Source organism: Ruditapes philippinarum, unplaced genomic scaffold (assembly GCF_026571515.1).
Source record: "Ruditapes philippinarum isolate M1 unplaced genomic scaffold, ASM2657151v2 ctg267_1_1_1_1, whole genome shotgun sequence".
Lineage (NCBI taxonomy): Eukaryota > Metazoa > Mollusca > Bivalvia > Venerida > Veneridae > Ruditapes > Ruditapes philippinarum.
Window position 1 is genome coordinate 441646 of NW_026855002.1, and position 17979 is coordinate 459624.

The 17979-nt window shown below is 32.0% G+C and overlaps 1 protein-coding gene across 3 annotated transcripts in view; it reads right to left on the bottom strand.

The window, feature by feature from the left end:
• Positions 1 to 485: 485 nt before the first annotated feature.
• The window catches only part of LOC132741786 (protein stoned-B-like), a 66199-nt gene continuing 48705 nt past the window's right edge, over positions 486 to 17979 (bottom strand). For all 3 annotated transcript variants that reach the window (XM_060730054.1, XM_060730055.1, XM_060730056.1), the window contains 3 exons: positions 12084 to 16008; positions 4531 to 4668; positions 486 to 3091 (listed from right to left, as the gene is read on the bottom strand). In XM_060730054.1, the coding sequence (XP_060586037.1) occupies positions 2721 to 3091; positions 4531 to 4668; positions 12084 to 15987 (4413 nt within the window). In that variant the 5' untranslated portion in view covers positions 15988 to 16008 and the 3' untranslated portion in view covers positions 486 to 2720. The remainder of the gene's footprint in view (positions 3092 to 4530; positions 4669 to 12083; positions 16009 to 17979) is intronic.

Sequence of the window (17979 nt, forward strand, 5' to 3'; positions counted from 1 at the left end):
TAATTTATAATAGTAAACAAAGAAAGATATAAAACCTGAAAGAAGAAAAGATGATAACTTGGTGAATGACCGTATAAGACAAATATATAGAGGATATTCAAGTTTTTTCTATAAATACATGATTTATTTTCATCGAGTGGTATGAAAATAAATATTTCATGAGTGGCGGTAGGCACGAGTGAAATATGGTAATTTTCATGCCACAAGATGAAAATAAATCATGTATTTATAGAAAAAACTTGAATTTTCTGTTTATTATATACATTTTTCTCTTTTTTGACATTAAAATTTGAAAGTCTTTCCCTTAAATTTTGTGTACAGGCAGAATTTAAAAGAAAGTAGTCCGGCAAGACACCAGTGAAAATATGGAAAATATGTTTCACTGCAGTGAAAAATAAATTTTTACAGTGAAAATACGGAAAATGAAAATACGCATTTTATTTCATCAATATTTCTCAATATTTCATTTATAAATATATAATAAAATGTTTGACTTGTATGACACTGAAAGTTTTGATGATAATATGTAAATTTTGTACCGCTTCTATAAATAAGTACCCATCTTTCAACACTTTTCAGTTTTGGTTCATTTTTAACAATAACAAATAATTATTCTGGAAAAACAGAGTAAGCAAATGATCTGAAATTTTGCACCAATGTTATTGGTCTATGCCTACATCAAATGGAATATTAATCTTAAAAAACATTATTTCCATTCCCATTATGTCAAAAAACCTCAGTGGAGTCCCTTTAAGGGTTAAATACATATTTGTATCTCAGGAAATATGACAATAGAAAATTCTACTAGATCTTATATTATACACTCAATATAAATTATATATTCTTTCAAGCTCTAAATTCTGCCTGACATATCACATATCTATTATTTACCCTACTTTTTTCAATAATATAACATGAAGTGATGTTAGACATGAGTATTGCTCGTTTTTCTAACACAGACATTTTAATTTCAACATATTAACTAATTCTGTTTGAATATAAATACTAATTCTATTAAATGCATAATATTAGATTATTCTAAATAAATGTACAGTTTATAACACAAGGATAATATTAAAATTTCTGGTTAAGACTGGAAAGACTCTAGTAACTAAAGTTAACGATGATTTGATTTTTGTCACAAAAATGCTGTTTAATGCAAAACCTCACAAAAATGTAATACTACAAATGCTAAAGATATTATATAATGCTCAAATTTGATATTTGAAAACATTTCTAATTGCCATACAGTTTCTTTTCATACATGTAATTAAAATAAACAACTTTGGAGTAAATGCAATCAAGATATGTTACGTTGTAAACTCTATACACTTAAAGGTAATGCAATATGTCAGTGTTATTAGAACAGACCAAATTCACTTGACCAGTAAAAGGGAAATACAGCTTCCCACATTCTCCTATTCAAATTAGACATACTAAGTAAGAATTTAATAGATTTGCAAAAAAAGGATTTTACTAAAAGATGAGCATAATATAACTTTAACATGCAAGCATTTTAATTCCATCTAATACATTCTGAATAATTATGCTGCATTTATAACACGAGAGTGCCACCTGTGTCAGGTAAGCCTTTATGTTGCTTTTTTTTGTTTGCAATCTGACCTTGCTACTCAATTTTAATAACTTAGAACTCAATTTTATCATTAAAAAACTGAAACCCCTTATATATTGAATGGACTGTACCAAATTATAAGCAAATTTTAAGATAGCCTGTTATAGAAGATCAGCTTGGGAAGGGATAATTTCAATAAGTAATTAAGAGTAACTTACAGATCGGATATTTCACACCTGCTTATATGTTTGAAGTAGCTCACAGGTTTCAATTTTCTTAAATGCATGATGGAAATACTGTTTAACTGAATAAATTCAGATGTACAAAAAAAGAAAATTTTGTACTCATCAATAAGCTATCCTTTCAAAATGCCTACGGACATTCTAATTTTCAAACAAAGTTGAAATTTATCAGCATTTCAACTTAGTGTAACTGATTGAATATAATATTCATAATATATCTATATCTAATGCCCAAAAGTACATGACTATGTAAGTATATTATACTATAAGTTGATACAAGTACATATTTTATGTAATATCTGTTCTATATTTAGCTATAGGGTAACAATATGACATCTACAAGGATAACACTCTGACATCAACAAATTCTGATACTGAAAGCTGTAAATATAACAAGTTGTGAGCATGCCTACAAGTTAACATAGTTCTCTTGCATTCATTTCAGTTCATACAACTTAAACAGAATCATACCTATGTCATAAACAAACACTTAACATCTCTACATACCATATTTGACTTTTAACAAACATTGTAATTCTGTAAATTTGTCCTTTTCAAGACCAAACACTGAACCCTATTTTTTAAACACTAAGACTGTAAAACCTAGACAAAGTCAATTTTCTAATCAAATCTGAACACAGAAATTATTTTCTTCAAGTATATCTAAAATCAAGTCTGGTTAACCATTCCCTATATAAAATTTTCTAAAATAAGACTGTACCAGTCAGAAACATTCTCCTTCAGGAAATCAGTCTATCATATCAGACTATATAGCAGTCTGGTACCATAGCTTTACTTTAAATCATATCTTTTGAGTCATGTTATGACTGAACCAGTCTGTACACCATCTCTTTCATTTAAAACCAGACTGTGCCACAATTTCGGACTGATTCTCTTTTGATTATCTAATCACTGTCACTAGAATCTGTATCAGACTGTGCCAGTCTAGGATCTCTCTCCTCTTCAACTTCCTCAGTTTCTGGCTTCTCAGAGACAGACAGACGGGCAGCTTCCTGATAAACCGTTCCTATGGCCAGTAGTTCTGGGTATTCGTCTAAATGCTCAATTTCTATTTGATATTCATATCGTGCCGAGGACCGCACCCATTTTTCTGGAGGGTTCGGATTTGTGACAGCTATACTGCGGATCTGAGACTGTGAAGTGGTACTGCAGGGCATACTGAAGGAAACACTTGTGTGGGTTTCAAATGAATCTGGAATTTCATCATGTGGGCCCAACTCTAGCTTGAGTCGGAACAGATGACTTGTGTAAGCACCTGAAAACAATTAAATAATTTTTTTTAATTGACAATTTTTCCACATAAATCATTTAAAGCTTTTTTGTGGATATTTTATTATGAACTATTATTATTAATATATTGATAAATATTATAACTAAATAATTTCTATTTTGAGTTATAAAACAGTAGGAAGCTTACTAATATCATTATGAAAGCCATTCAGCCACCAACATGCGACAGAAAATTATTTGTTGCTATAGAGTCTTAAGCCTTAAGCAGTAAATGCTTAAAGACCTTTATAGCCCTGTTACATTGTTGCATCTGAGGGAAACAAAATGAATATCATATAAAATTGGTCTGAAAAAAAGTTTTTGACAACTGTCAATAGTGTATGAGTACAGTAACATACAAGCATTGTTTCTCACACAAGACAGACCTGAGAGTACCATGCTATAAAGTATGACAACACCTTTCCCAGTACCGTCAAACCTGTGTTAAAGTCCACTTCTAAATAAAGACAAAACCCTGCAAACAAACACCATTTTTTGATAACCCTTAATTTGATGAAATTGTATGAAGTGACCTCCAAAAAAAGACAAATTGTCTATAAAGAAAATGTTTGTATCTCCTTGAATGGCCTTAAATGTTTACAGGACTGGTTTGACTGGTTGTTATACAAAATGAGGTATTGATTTCATAATAATATTACAGCAGTTCCCTTCCTACTTTTTTTTGATATTTCATACTGGAAATGGACATTACTTAGGTCACTAATCACATGAAGTATCCTTTAAAAGCTTTATCCATATTTACAATGTGATAGACAGCTAGCTAAAATGTTCAATAGCTGCAACACTGGCTGTAGGAGAATTTAGTTATTAACCAGACTGTACAAACACTATAAAAGGCACTAGTCTCCAAGGACAATATTATATTGTTCATTGACAGACCAAGACAGACCAATCCCATTTCATAATATGAATGATGTTTACCTCTCATAAATAATATCTTATTTTATGAATATGTGGATAAATCTTGAAAACAAGCCTTGATCACTTTTCGACCAATCCTTAAATTTTCAGGAATAAAAACTGATCTCAATTTTAAAAAGACATTTTGACATTTTCACATAAGATCTCTGGAGAAGATAATTTCTGTCCCATTTCACCCAGACAAAAGTTTTCCATGTTATTAATTCTACAATTAAGGATGGTCATAAAATTAGAAAGAGCCAATTTCAGCTAGTTCACCTAGCTATTATAATATTTCCCAAGTTGAGGAAGCCTTGAGATTAAAAAGAGATTTATTCTTTGGTTTTATAAATATTTGTGGTCTTATCTATATTTGTGGTCTTAATTTATATCTCTGGTTTTATTTCTATATCTGGTCTTATTTATATGCATCAATCGGGCCTTATTCATATCTCTGGTCTCATTTTCGGGCTTATCAAATGGTTATGAAATATTAACAATTACCTTGGTTTCTGATTGGCAGTCTGGGAATTCTCCATACTATGGATCTATATATATGTTCATATTTGGCAGTACCTACATCAGCTTCCATGAGAGCCTGGTTCAAGTTACCTTGTGCCATCATTGTCAGCCTTTCCAATCCTGTAATAATAATAATTTGGAATTAAAAACAATAAACAATTGCTAAAATCTCACACATGTAATTTTATTTGACATTGTGTTAAATATGGATGCATGCAATTAAATTTATGATTATGTTCTGGGAAGTTTGTTTTTTCAGAATGAGGGCAGGGTGTACAGTCCTCAGATCAGGTGGCTGGAAAATGGTGTGTTAAGTTGTACAGCCCCTTCCTGCATACAGGCATATTATTCTACTTGTGAACAATATAACAACCCATCTATAAGGTTTGACTGACAGTTTCTCTTATGAAAAGTGTAAAAACCAAAAAGTGAGAAACATCGTGTAGATATGGTTATTCCCAAGGACAAATGAAAAATGTCCATCATAATCATAGTCAACAGCATAATGAAAAGTTTAGCAAACTTGTTAATATGTCAATAAGACAATTACATCAACACTTAATTAATTCCAATTCAAAATAAGATTCAAATAGAGGAAGGAATACTAAATGGCAGATTGATTAAAAGAGATGTTAACCTGGAACCACAAACTGTGTGGGTACACATCACGCACGGGACATTGGATTCTTTCAAGAGACATGGAAAAAGCGATTCATGATCGAGCTACCTCAATGTGAAAGGTCTTAAATAATGGTTCAATTCACATGCCCACTCAAACATAAAATAATGATGATGTATTAATGCACTGACTATCACCTATTGTCTTCCCCAACAAGTAACGCTGGAAAGTACCCATATGACCTTTACAGTGCCAATATGACAATTAGAACCTAACCAAACAAACACAATTATTAAAACAAATTTATTAATTCGTGCAATATCAACAATGCTATAGAGACTATTGTTATTTATACTTTAATTCAACAGCTTTATCAATTATTTAAGGAAACTGTCATTAAATATTCCAATTTTAATCTAAACAAGTGCTGTTTTGTTAATCTCTGATAAAATGCATGAATAAATCTATTTGTTTTATCATGGAAATTTATTTAAACTCCTCACCAACTGATATATAGCAACCCATATAATATCTTAATGTTTAGAAATATTATGTCCTTGTTACTGTATTAATGCATTTTCTTTCTGCCTTTTAACTTTCATTTTCCTTTTTCTCTGTGGATTATAGCATTTGATTCTTCACACATGTTAGTGAGTTATCAACCTAATAAGGCATTTGCAAGTGTTTTTGGTGTTACTTCAATGTAATTTGTAATTTGGTGATCTTTTACTTTAAGAATGTCAGACATGTGAATGATATAAAATATACCAGTACCACATACCAGGCATCTGACATTGTTGTTCAAATGAGGTATATCAACATTGAGGCATTTGCTCATGTTTTTTGGTGTTACCTCAATGAAATTTGTATAGAGGTGATCTTTCTCTTCAAGAAATTGTCTTCTTTGTTTCAGAGAACATTTTCTTTCAAAATTCTTTCTTCAATGTTTTAAATTAAAAAACATTTTTAAAATTACTTCCCTCTTGTAATTGAAGAAAACAACCACCAATTTAGAATATACAGTCAAACCTGTATAAGAGAGACAGTACTGGGAATTTGTAAAAGTGACTCTCTTATACAGGTGGCTCTCTTATCCAGGAGGAAAAGTGACTATATTTTTAACTATTTTTTAGATATGAAGTACAACACCATGATTTGCAATGATTTCAGTTTTTATTTTTAGATAAAACATTTAAAACATAGAATTTAATATGTAATGTTTAAATCAAATGTTAAGAGGAACATATACAATCATGTAATTGATAATGAGTTCTCAATACAAACAAAGAAATTTGCCGAGTAACGCTTTGATTTACGACAATAAATAGCTACCACTATACGATTTATGTGACGATGATTATGCAAACAAAGAAAGGTCATGCCCCGCCGCGTGTATTAGATTGATACCGTGTACATATTACACATGTCTTCAAACACGTCTTCAAAACAATCGGATTAGTGATTATTATACATTGAAAGGTATAGATTCAACTTAATAAATTGGACAGCTTAAATTTTGCTTTGCAGTTAGATTTTGTTAATGTGGTTTAAAAGAAATTTCTACGCACAATTATAATTTCACTTTACTTTCGTTTACTTTCGAAAATACATGTATATCAAAAACATTTTACTCAAAAGAAACACATTTTAAACAAGTTATTTTTCAAACTTACAAACAAATTTACCGACTACTGGTAAAAATTAATGTAAAATGGTACGAAAACGGTATGGTACGTCAGTAAAAATATTGGATCCAAAATGGCGACAAACGTTCTTGTACTGGCCGTTTGATCTGGTAATTTTGGCTATTTGGGGATGAAAATGGGTGGCCGTTGGCGGCGTTGAGCAGGTGGCCGTCTTATAAGAGACAAATATTAGTAATTTACATTGGGGATGTCCAGAGAAGGCGCACTTAGACAGGTGGCGTTTTTATAAAGGTGGCCAATCGGGTAGTTTTGACTGTAATATCATATGACTAAACAGATTATATAATAACTCAGTTCAACACATCATTACAGTGCTGCCTTTCCTTCATTTAGCCCCCTCATCCCTCTCAGACCTCTCTTATTCTGATTAACAACGGTCCCCTGTGGGCATCATTTTCAAGACAAAATCATTCTGCCACAAAAAACGTATGAAATATCTCGAAGAATAATGCTTAAAGCCAGGGACAAAACACCCCTGTTGTCATTAATAAAGCAACAAGATTGGAAATCTGCAGTAAAAACGATGCAAATATCTCACAAACAAATTGAAAATCCATGCTTAAATCTTGCTACATTTTTATATTTGAAGAAAGCTTAAAGCTTAAAAGTAACAGAATGTGATAATTTGTAACTAGAAAGTGTTCACAATTTTTCAGAAGATTGTCTGTTGTTCACACATTAGAACACTTGTTACTTATATGAACAAACAACTGGCTTCTAATAAGTTTCAGTGTTACTCAATGATTTGAATTCTCAGTAAATTGCTGGACAAGGCTTTACATGAAATAGCTTTAATCGTAACCCATGGAACATGTGCATTGAAAGCGACCTCATATTTATACAATTAAGATACTTTTTATACTAAATACAAACGTAAAAAAATTGTATCATTAAAAAAATGAGGTTATTTAACATTAGGGGACTGGAAATAATCTTTTAGAAAATAATGTTCAATTTTATGTAGGTCAAGATCATTTAATTTAACTTGTGTGCAAAATTTCAGATCATTCACTCTTCATTTGCTGAACTTATGAACTTTGAACTTATGTATATATATATACCCAGCAGGTAACAAACTGGTGAATGTCATTAAAATTTTATTATTCTCCACCCACGTTAGTTATATTCTTCTAAAAACAGAGCTTCCATTTATAAATTTATCATAAAGTGTTGCCTGTAAACCTTCACACAGTTATTGAAGCCAGATCATGTTCTCAAGTTCACATTAGCAGAATTGTTCCCTTGGGATTCCCTTTCCAAGAAATAAAAATTGAACAACATTCTGTGTCAATTAAAAAAAAGCATTTTTCCTCATTTAAACAGAAAATTTTAAATCATTTTTTTTTTACTGCAAGCACAATAATTATTCAGCAGTTACAATCTGTACATAAATTTTAAATTAAAACATCTAGATTTAGTTTATATGAATTTATTTTAGTTTGACTGTGTTAGAAGATTAATATAAGCTAATTGAAACATTCTCGAATCCGTTCTGGAACTAACCAGTACTTAGCAATGAGTGTAAAGTTTCTTATGGTCAAGGAAAAAACGACATTCCAATGGTTGCATGGATTGGGTTTGAACCCGGGCCACGCCGTCATCAATCCTATTAATTAAGTTTACTAGTTTGATGTCTTAACCACTCAGCAATGCTGTCACACATATTTTCATGAAGTTTGCAGTTTTCATGTTTTAAAGTTACATGTATTAATTTAAGTGTCAAAATGCATCTTTGTTGTTTAATAAAAGGGACATTCATACTCCATTGAGGTTTTTTGACATGACAGGACAAGAAATATTTTAAATTTACAAGATTTGTATATTATCAGGTGTATGCCTGAAACTTATGTGCAAATTATCAGATATGTCTATTCCCTCACATCGCTTTTCCAGAATTATCAATTTTATTGTGCAAAATGGCACAAAACTGAAAAGTGTTGCAACCCTTTTCACTCAAATCAAGGTAAGAATTAATCCCTCAAAAAAATTGATATTCAATTTAATTCTGAGTATATTTCTTATCCTTTATAAACTTTTCCATTTTATTTGCTTCATAATCAATGCTATGTAAAAACATCAAATTTCATGCTTTTAGGCTTTTTGACCCCGGTGGTCAGCTCCTTTAATGTTATAAATATACACATCACCAAAAAAAAAAACTTGGTTTTGTATGCTGGAGTTCATCATATCAATGACTTCATCCATGGTTAATTAAACCTTGACAGAACCTTAATTTAAATAGGCTTATATCATTATCACCATATAATTTCAACACTGGATGTGAAATTCCTTTTTAAGAAAATTTATTATCTTCCCACTTATAGAAGTGTATTTTAACATCTAAGCTTGCAGCTGCGGTGAAAATTGTTTTTTATGTTTACGAGAATTATAACCTTGTACCAGTCATAATTCATAAATTTCCAGCAATTATTGTCTTTCGCTTAGAGCCTTGTCTTTCAATATCAAAGAAAATAAGCTTACAAAATTAATTCAATACGATGCAATCACATATCGGATCAAATAAATATTGAAAATTACAAAACATCATTTCCTTTTACTGATTCTAGACAAATTAATTTCACCGCAATTACTGGTCACCAAACAGGAAATAAAAGTTAGGAGAAATCTTTGCAATCTTGAAAATCAAAAGAAGAATAAAATCTACTGAATCACTGATTCGTCTATCATACTTCAAAAAATTTAAAAGATGAATGGATGTTAGTTAATGTTTCATTTTAAAACTTTGATTTCATTAAATAAACGGAAGTTTTTTCAACCAGTTCCAACCTGTTTGCTAAGGAAAAGTAGAAGTCCCTATAAGGGTTTTCATTTTTATCTGAGGCAACAGAATGGGCCAATGAAAACAACCAATTTGGTCAAAGGGGACATTTTATTCTACAGGCTGAAACAACCGATTTAAACAGCAATTTAACTGAAGAAATGAATCGTCAATCTGTTTATAATGAAAATCCTGCTTATGACATAGGTAAGACTGGTTTTCTTATCCCATGAAGCTATTAAATTAAAGAACCAATCATGGTTAAGCAAAAACACATTGCTTGCTTAACACATTGCAAAGGCTATCGATTTTTAATATTTAGCAAAAGCGACAAAAAGTCAATGAAAATTTGACATAAAAGAAAATTATAAATAAATTCAAATTTCACGAAGGAAAATACCATATAAAACGTCATGGTCAAAAGTTCCATGGGATCTTTAAAGGGTAAAAAGCTATATGTAATGAAATTTTTTTTTAAAATTCATAAAGAGTGAAATAATCTTGATTTTAAAATCAAGAGGTTATATAGAAATGTCTCTCTTTATAATTTTACACAACTGAGTATTATACATGTGTACATAAACAGAAAATAATGTTACAGTGCTGTGTTAAGTTATTAAGAGTTTTCACCTTATATTTTCCTATGATGTCATGCAGGCACCTGGCATTGATCTTCAGGAAATAAACAAATACAGGTATTTCAGAATTATTTTTCAAAATTCAAACATTTTAATTTTGTAAACTACAGGCAGCAGATAATATATATCACTTTACACACTTTGATCTTCTTAAACTTAATTATTATTTAGCTATACAATGTAGTTTTGATATAAAATTTACAGCTTAAATATTACATCTTTTTTGTAAACCAAAGTAATTACTATAACTTGTGAAATTTAGAAAAATAAATCTAAATAATTATCATGTAAAAAAAACATTAGCAATACTTTAACATCAAAACTTGTTATAAAATTTGCATTTTATTACATTTTTCCTTTACCAAATGTCGCACACAAAGCTGGCATTATATTGGATCCATTAAGATCTGTCCATTACTTCCTTCATAAAGTTTGACATATTGACAGTTCCAGAAAATCTTCCATAGATCACATTAAGTAAGACGGTAATAACATAGGCATAAACAACACAAATCTCTTCTTTGTGGGCACTGGGGATACTGTCTTATTTCAGATATGTTATTTTTGTATAAAATAATATGTTTGTGTAGGCAGCAATCATTGTGAGGCTGAATGATATTAATTGATCTGATCAATCTTAAGAAGATACAGTTTATGACCTAGATGATGTGCTATGATCTGATCAATCATTTAAAGATACAGTTTATGACATAGATGATGTGCTAATTGATCTTAGAAGTAGTTTACAATGAAAGCCAATACATCATATATTATTCGAGCAATTATTCCTCAAGGTATAACCCTCCTTAAAAGCATTACCTCTGCTTTGAAGAGTATTTAAATAGGCTACAAATAAGGTAAACTGCATTGACACTGAGGGTAACAAGTGGCTTCAAACCTAAGTGAAATGTTACCTTTTTTGCTTTTTTTCTTTATTTCTTTTAACTTTATTTATGTATCATTCTGATCCCCTTTTAAAAGAAACAAAGTGTAGTTTTAATTATATTATTATTAAAGGTATTTATTAGCAAAATAATGCTAAATTCATTAACAAATTTGGTACTCTTATCAAATTAAAACTACATGGTAAAAATATTTCGTATTTGACAAGATCAACAAATATATCTATGACAAAATTTAGGTCAACTTTGAAAACAGACCCGTAAGAAAATGGTCAAAGAAGTGTATAAAATGGGTGGGGTAGGGTAACATTTTTATACATACATGTATTTCAAACATTTTTGAGAAGAAACAATCATTTTGCTTGTGTGATTTGTTAACTAAATGTTCTGATTTGTTTAGAAACAACTATTAATATGAAAACGTTTTTCATAAGGATGATATAGATTATTTAGTGTTTCCTTTATTCTGAAAAAGAGCCCTCCAAACATCCAAGCTTTAGTTCAGAAAAGTGTCCTTAACTCGTAAACCAAACGGTAAATATATTTAAATTTTGAATACATGTTTCCTTTAAGACATATAAATATCCCATGTTGTTTGTCATATTTTCAGTTCCTTATAGAGTGCCCATTAAGAGTGGTCATACCTTAAGACAAAAACAGTTGTATGACATTATTATGTCTACCATTTTGCCCATTGACCTAAACATTAACTAAACAGTAATTTACTTAAAGATGTCTGTACTTGATATATCAAAAAAAGAACCCGAATAATTAGAAAATTTAAGCCATTCTACATTTTCTCATAGAAAACATGTGCAGAATTCTGATAAATCTTTACGGTTGGTTAATACTAGCTTTTCAAGAATCATACATGTATCTTTAACTATCTACCTTTTATTCTGCCTGGTTTTCTGGCTGCTGAATGCACGGAGCCGTAACCAAACCGTCTCTCATACCGGAACATGTAAATCCAGACCTCTGGAATGGGGAACAACACTTCAATATCCTCACATGGAAACTGTCCATGTTTCTTGCTGTACGAATGATACCCAGTCACTAACAAATCACATCGGATTTCACATTTTCTTTGCTTTAATATTTGCTGTATAGTCAACTGAAGGGGAAGTTCCTTGTTTTCTCGTAACCTAACACGGTATCTCATCAATTCAAATTGACACGCATCCAATGGTTGAAATTTAATATTGTTTGTATTTTCAAATTCTTCTCTATTCACACAGTTATGAAACTCAACGTTTTCAAGTTTTATCCATTCTTCTGTTTTTATTGGAATGATATCGCACCTACCAACAACTTCCTTTCCTTTTCTACGTCTATCATTCATTCCCATCTCAACAACAGGCATACCAGTAAGAAATGCTAAACAAAATACTCGACATCTCGCCTTTTGAGAAATAACCCTACCATTACAGTCTAGTTCTGCATAATATTCATCACGTACTTCTGCAGTTATTTCATCTTTAGTATATGTCAAAGTTTTCTCACGTTTTGCCTCCATTTTCATGAATTCATCCTCTACTTTTTGTATGAACAATTTTATTTCAGCTTTATCAAGACTTCCAAACTTCAAAAGTTCGGACACTTGAGGTGAATGATCAAGAATCATTGTGGCTTTTGGTTTGTCTGACCTTTTCTTTAACTTCACTAAAGACGGTGTAATTCTTTCAGTTTTAATTCCTACTCTTTCTTTATAGAAAACATACTGCAGTTTAACTGTGTGTATTTTACCATACTGATCATATTGCTGCAGACACAAGTCTGACAGAGAATAACATGGCTGTAATGGAAGTTCTTGAATAGGAAGCTGATCTCTTGCATCATTTAATACCCTAATCATCAATCCCTCTTTCTGTGTTTCTAATTTAACAATTACATTTTTCCAATAGCGATTGCCTGCTATTTTCTTCTTTGTTGGATACCTTAACATTAACTTAAATGAGTCCCTTTCACACTCGGGTAAGAATGGTTCTAGAGGTTCAAGGTTTTCTTCCACCACCTCCTCTTCTGTTGTAGCACTATCTGTTGAGAAACTCTTTGGAGGAGGTTCTTTAGGCATTTCATTGTTGCTTGCATCCATGACTTCAAACTGAGCAAAGTTTTCTTCAGGAGGAGAATCCCTATCAAAAGGATTTTCTCGAGGTGGTTGGGGAGATTTTGGTGCTTTAGGCGGTGGAGCTATAGCTGGTGCTATAGGTAGTGAACTGTCTTTTGGTCTTTCTGCTACTGGTTTTATGTCAAGCATAAAGCCATGATCATCATCAGATGGTTTTGCAAGCTGTTTATCACCCGAAGCAGCCACACTAGAGAATATATCTAATGGATCAGAAGCTGTATCAGCTGTATCTGTATTAGTTTCTGGTGATTTTGCATTTACTTTGAATGGATCAAATATGTCATCTGTATCTGCCACCTCAGAGTCTTGTTTATTGTTTGCGACAGAATCAAAGAAAAAACTTTCACTGTCTGAAAGCACAGCAGAGTTCCCTCCTCCAAGTAACTCTGAAGAACCTACTGTTGTATCAAGGAATGGATTACTTGGAGCAGATGCTGAAACTGAAGGGACTGATGTTGCAATTAATGGGGCATCAGTAAAATCACCAACCAAGAATGGATTTGCATTTGTATCCACTGTTTGTTGTTGTATCGGAATGTCTTCAAGTTTGGAAAAATCATCCACAAATGGATTGTCACTATCACTGGCCTTTGTTTCAGTCTCAGCTGTAGGCCCCTCTTCATCTGCTCCCCATACATCTCCAGCTTGCTTTTTCTCTATTTTTTCTCCTTCATCCCATGTTTCACCTGATTCAAAGTCTGTGCCAAAATCTGTGTCATCAAAAGCTCCAGGAGTTACCCAGGAAGTTTTTACATTTTCAGGAACTTTATGTACAGCTTGTTTACCTAATTCATTAAAACCATTCTCTATTTCCAATGACTCTGGTTCAATACCAAATAGCTGAGCTGCATTAGCACTAACTGCCATAAACCCTTCTTGTGTCTGCATTTCCTCTGTAAAACTTGAGGTCAAAAATGGATTATTGACTGTATCAGTCTGGTCTGCTATAATTTCTTCAACTACTTCCTCTTCATTAGTGTTCATTTTCTTAGATGATAATGCAGCAAGTGGTTTATAATCATCCTCATCCTCCGGTTTCTTCAATTCTTTCTTAACAAATCCAAATACATCTTTTGGCTTGGGAGCTGCCCTTCTTGCAGGAGACACAGGTTGACTTGAAGATGACATTTGCTTGATTTTAGACAATAAATCTACCTGAATATTTGATACTGGAACTGACCCATATGTCATACCTTGGCTTGGAGAAGTTCCATACTGTTGCTCATTTGTTGCCATTGGACTAGGTGCTCTTCGAATATTTACTGCTTGTGAAAAATTTACATTAAAACTTTCAGATTTCATAGGATCAAAACTTGCGAATTCATCAGAAACTGATGTGGCTGAAACAATGACATCTGGCTTATCTTTTTTTACACCATCAAACATATCAGTATTGACTTTATCTTTTGAGGATTCAACAACAGAAGGTTGTAATGGTTCACCAAAAATATCTAATGGTGATTTTCCTTGTTTTACTTCATTACTTTTCGTTGGTTCTTCAGAACTGGGTTCATTAATGTCATCAATTACAAACAGATCTTCCTGCCTTGCTTCAGTTTCAACTTTAGATGTTTTAGTGTTTTCAATAGTTTTGTTAAATGTTTCTAATGGTTGTTCAAACATTAAAATATCACTGTTCACAGTTTTAGATTCTGTACTGACAGCTGATGATGTATCAGCAGATATTGAAGAGGTAAATGCATAGCCACTCAGAATGTCCGAAGTTGGTGGGACTTGATTATCCTGCTGTGTACCTGATGAGGTATCTGATGAAACAAAACTTTCCAGGCCTAAAAGATCTTGAGAAATCATGCTACTGGCTTGGTTTTCAGCTTGACTTGTACTACCTGAGCCAGTGAAACCAAAGAAGTCTAATTCATCTTCTTTCCCCGATAAACCCTCTTTAGTTTTTTCAGTTTCTTGTGCTATGCTATCCATGCTTGCAATTCTGCTGTTAACAGGTGGGGCAGGAGTTACAGGAGGGGAAAGCCCTAAATCAGTGTCTATGTTTGGTATATCTGTTCCTGAATCTAAAAGATCTGCTGTATCTGAATCATTTACAGGACAAGTTATACTAATAGAAGGATGCAAGGATGTGTCTATGACTTCAGGTTCAAGTCCGGAATCAGTTTCAAAGCCTGTCCATTTGGTTGATATGTTTTGCTTTGGTTCTTCGTCTTCACTTTGAGATGTGTATTGTTTCAATTTTTGCTGAGATTTAGCCACTGTCTCTTTCACTCTTTCCTGCATTTGTTGAAAGACAAGCCATTCTTCAGAAGTTTTTTCATTTAGCTTTTGTTCAAGATGAGAATATTCCTCTGTAAGTTTTTCCCTTGATGGAGACCGTTGAGGTGATTTGGGCGAAGATGAATGATGATGCTTTGGTAGGCTACTTAACTTTTTGAATTCCTTTGTAGTTTTATTAATTGCTCCACTTATAGGAGATTTAGCTCTTTTGAATAATCTTTTGGCTTTACTTTTCTTTGATTTAGACTTTGAATCGTGGCTCTTAGTATCTTCCTTTATGTCATCTGGCTCATCAAAGGACAAAAGATCTGGTTGGTTGTCAGATATTTCGCCTGCACTTTCTTTTTGTTCACCATTCGTAGGTGCTGCTATCTCCACGAGGTTAGATGAGTCATCAAATGATGCTCCTTTTGACATCGTCTAGAGTACAACTAGGACCTGAAAATACAGAATTTGAAATTATCATTATAAAAGTTTTGACAAAAATTTACAAAATTCAAGCCTTTCAGAAAAAAAGTCCAGTCTTTTATTTTCTTTAAAAAGCTTTTTCCATGCAACAAATCATTTAAAACATAAACCATATTCAGCAGGATTTGCCATACACATACTTATCTACTTTTGGCCTACATGGTTACATTATTTTCCACTGAAATCATATTATTATAATTCCTAATTTTGCTCTAAATGTGCAATCTCTAAACAAAGCAATTCTTGAGTCTATCATAAATTTGTATAGAAAAAAAGTCACTGCAACATTCATTTACAAAATCCAGACCTTAATTGGAAAGCTAACATTGTTTTTTCAGTACTGAATCATTTCACATCCCTGGTGCTCAGACAGTGTATATCTCTAGCCAGGAAAACTACTTAAGGCTAATAAAAACCGTTTTTATCCCTCCTCTCTCTGCCTAGGTTTCTAATTTCTACTTAATATAAGGATTTAGCAGATCAATATGTTTCACAGACTGTCAGGGACTGTGAATATAAGCCACTTTCCAGAACACAAAAGGCTTAAAACTATCACAAAATGTTTCCAGTAATTCCTCTTTAATAAAAAATAGCCATTACTAAAAAAAAAACAAACAGGCAAAGACATTAGAATGTTGCAATGCATTTAGAAACAGCTGAACATCTTTAAATGTGGTTTTGATATTACAATAATAAACCCAGTCTGTTATATTGCAACCTTTTATAAAAATAACTCAATAAAGTAGTGAACAAAACAACATTCTTTAGCTCCATTTTCAGGGGAATATGTAGCACTTTTTGGCAAGGGGAAATAACTTTAATAAGGCTGTAAAATATTGAAAAGAAAAATCACTGGCCAATATTCACCAAAGAAAGTCTTGAAATATAAATAAACTACTAGTATTAGTATGACATAGACTAAGTGCTTACCCTTTTGCTTGGTGAGTGTTTTATGAGTATACAGTGTATGCTCAAAAATTATATGATATTTTATTTGAGTCTTCATATATTTTATAAGTTGCTCAGATATGAAATTATTTGGAACTCCGCATTATAACTTTCAATTACATACATGGGTACAATTCTTTCAGGAAACTTATTGGCTATCTTATTTGTCAGGTTGGTGCTTCTATACTCATAAACCTAATAATTCCTGATAAAATTACTGAGGTTGATCACCCTTCTCAGGTTTATAAGTAACTTTGAAAACACGGCAAAAATATTATTTTATTTGAAAAAGGTGAAGAGTTTCTATTAATTAATATTAAATTAAATTGTTTTATCATGAATAAATAAAATGCCAATTCAATACAAGGAAAAAAAGCTGAAACAGGCAAATCATAGAATGTCCTAGGCAGTATGCATGACCTATCTAAATCTATATAATTATTGCCAAGCAAACATTATAAAATATGCATACATCACATCCCACTATTTGTATGAAATATTGATGATTGTCAATACTACTTTGAAGTTCCATAAAAGACAGAAAAACATAATGTACTACATATAAACTCTGAATAACCCATATGATTGATTTAGCACTTATCTCACAATAACAAGAAAATCCATTACAAGGAAGGATGCCAGGTTCCTGATGTTGTTGCTCTGGCAAGCTCACAGTCATGTCTTTACAGTATAGTGTAAGGAAAAATAGGACTTTTTTTAGACCTTGACCTAATTGACCTGAGAACCATACCAAAGGTAAGAGGTCCATAGATCTGAAATACCAACACACTAAATATCTAAGATAGTTAAAGATACCAGCAAGTTAATACCAGCAAGTAAGCTGCTATGGAAAATGGTATAGTAAGTGTGATGAGGAAGGATGGAGTGGTGGCCTAAGTGGTTAAGGAGTCTGCCTCTCAACCTGGGGATCATGGGTGCCAGCGCTACTAGGAACACAACCATGTTTCTTTATATGTCACCAGTTGGTTCAGG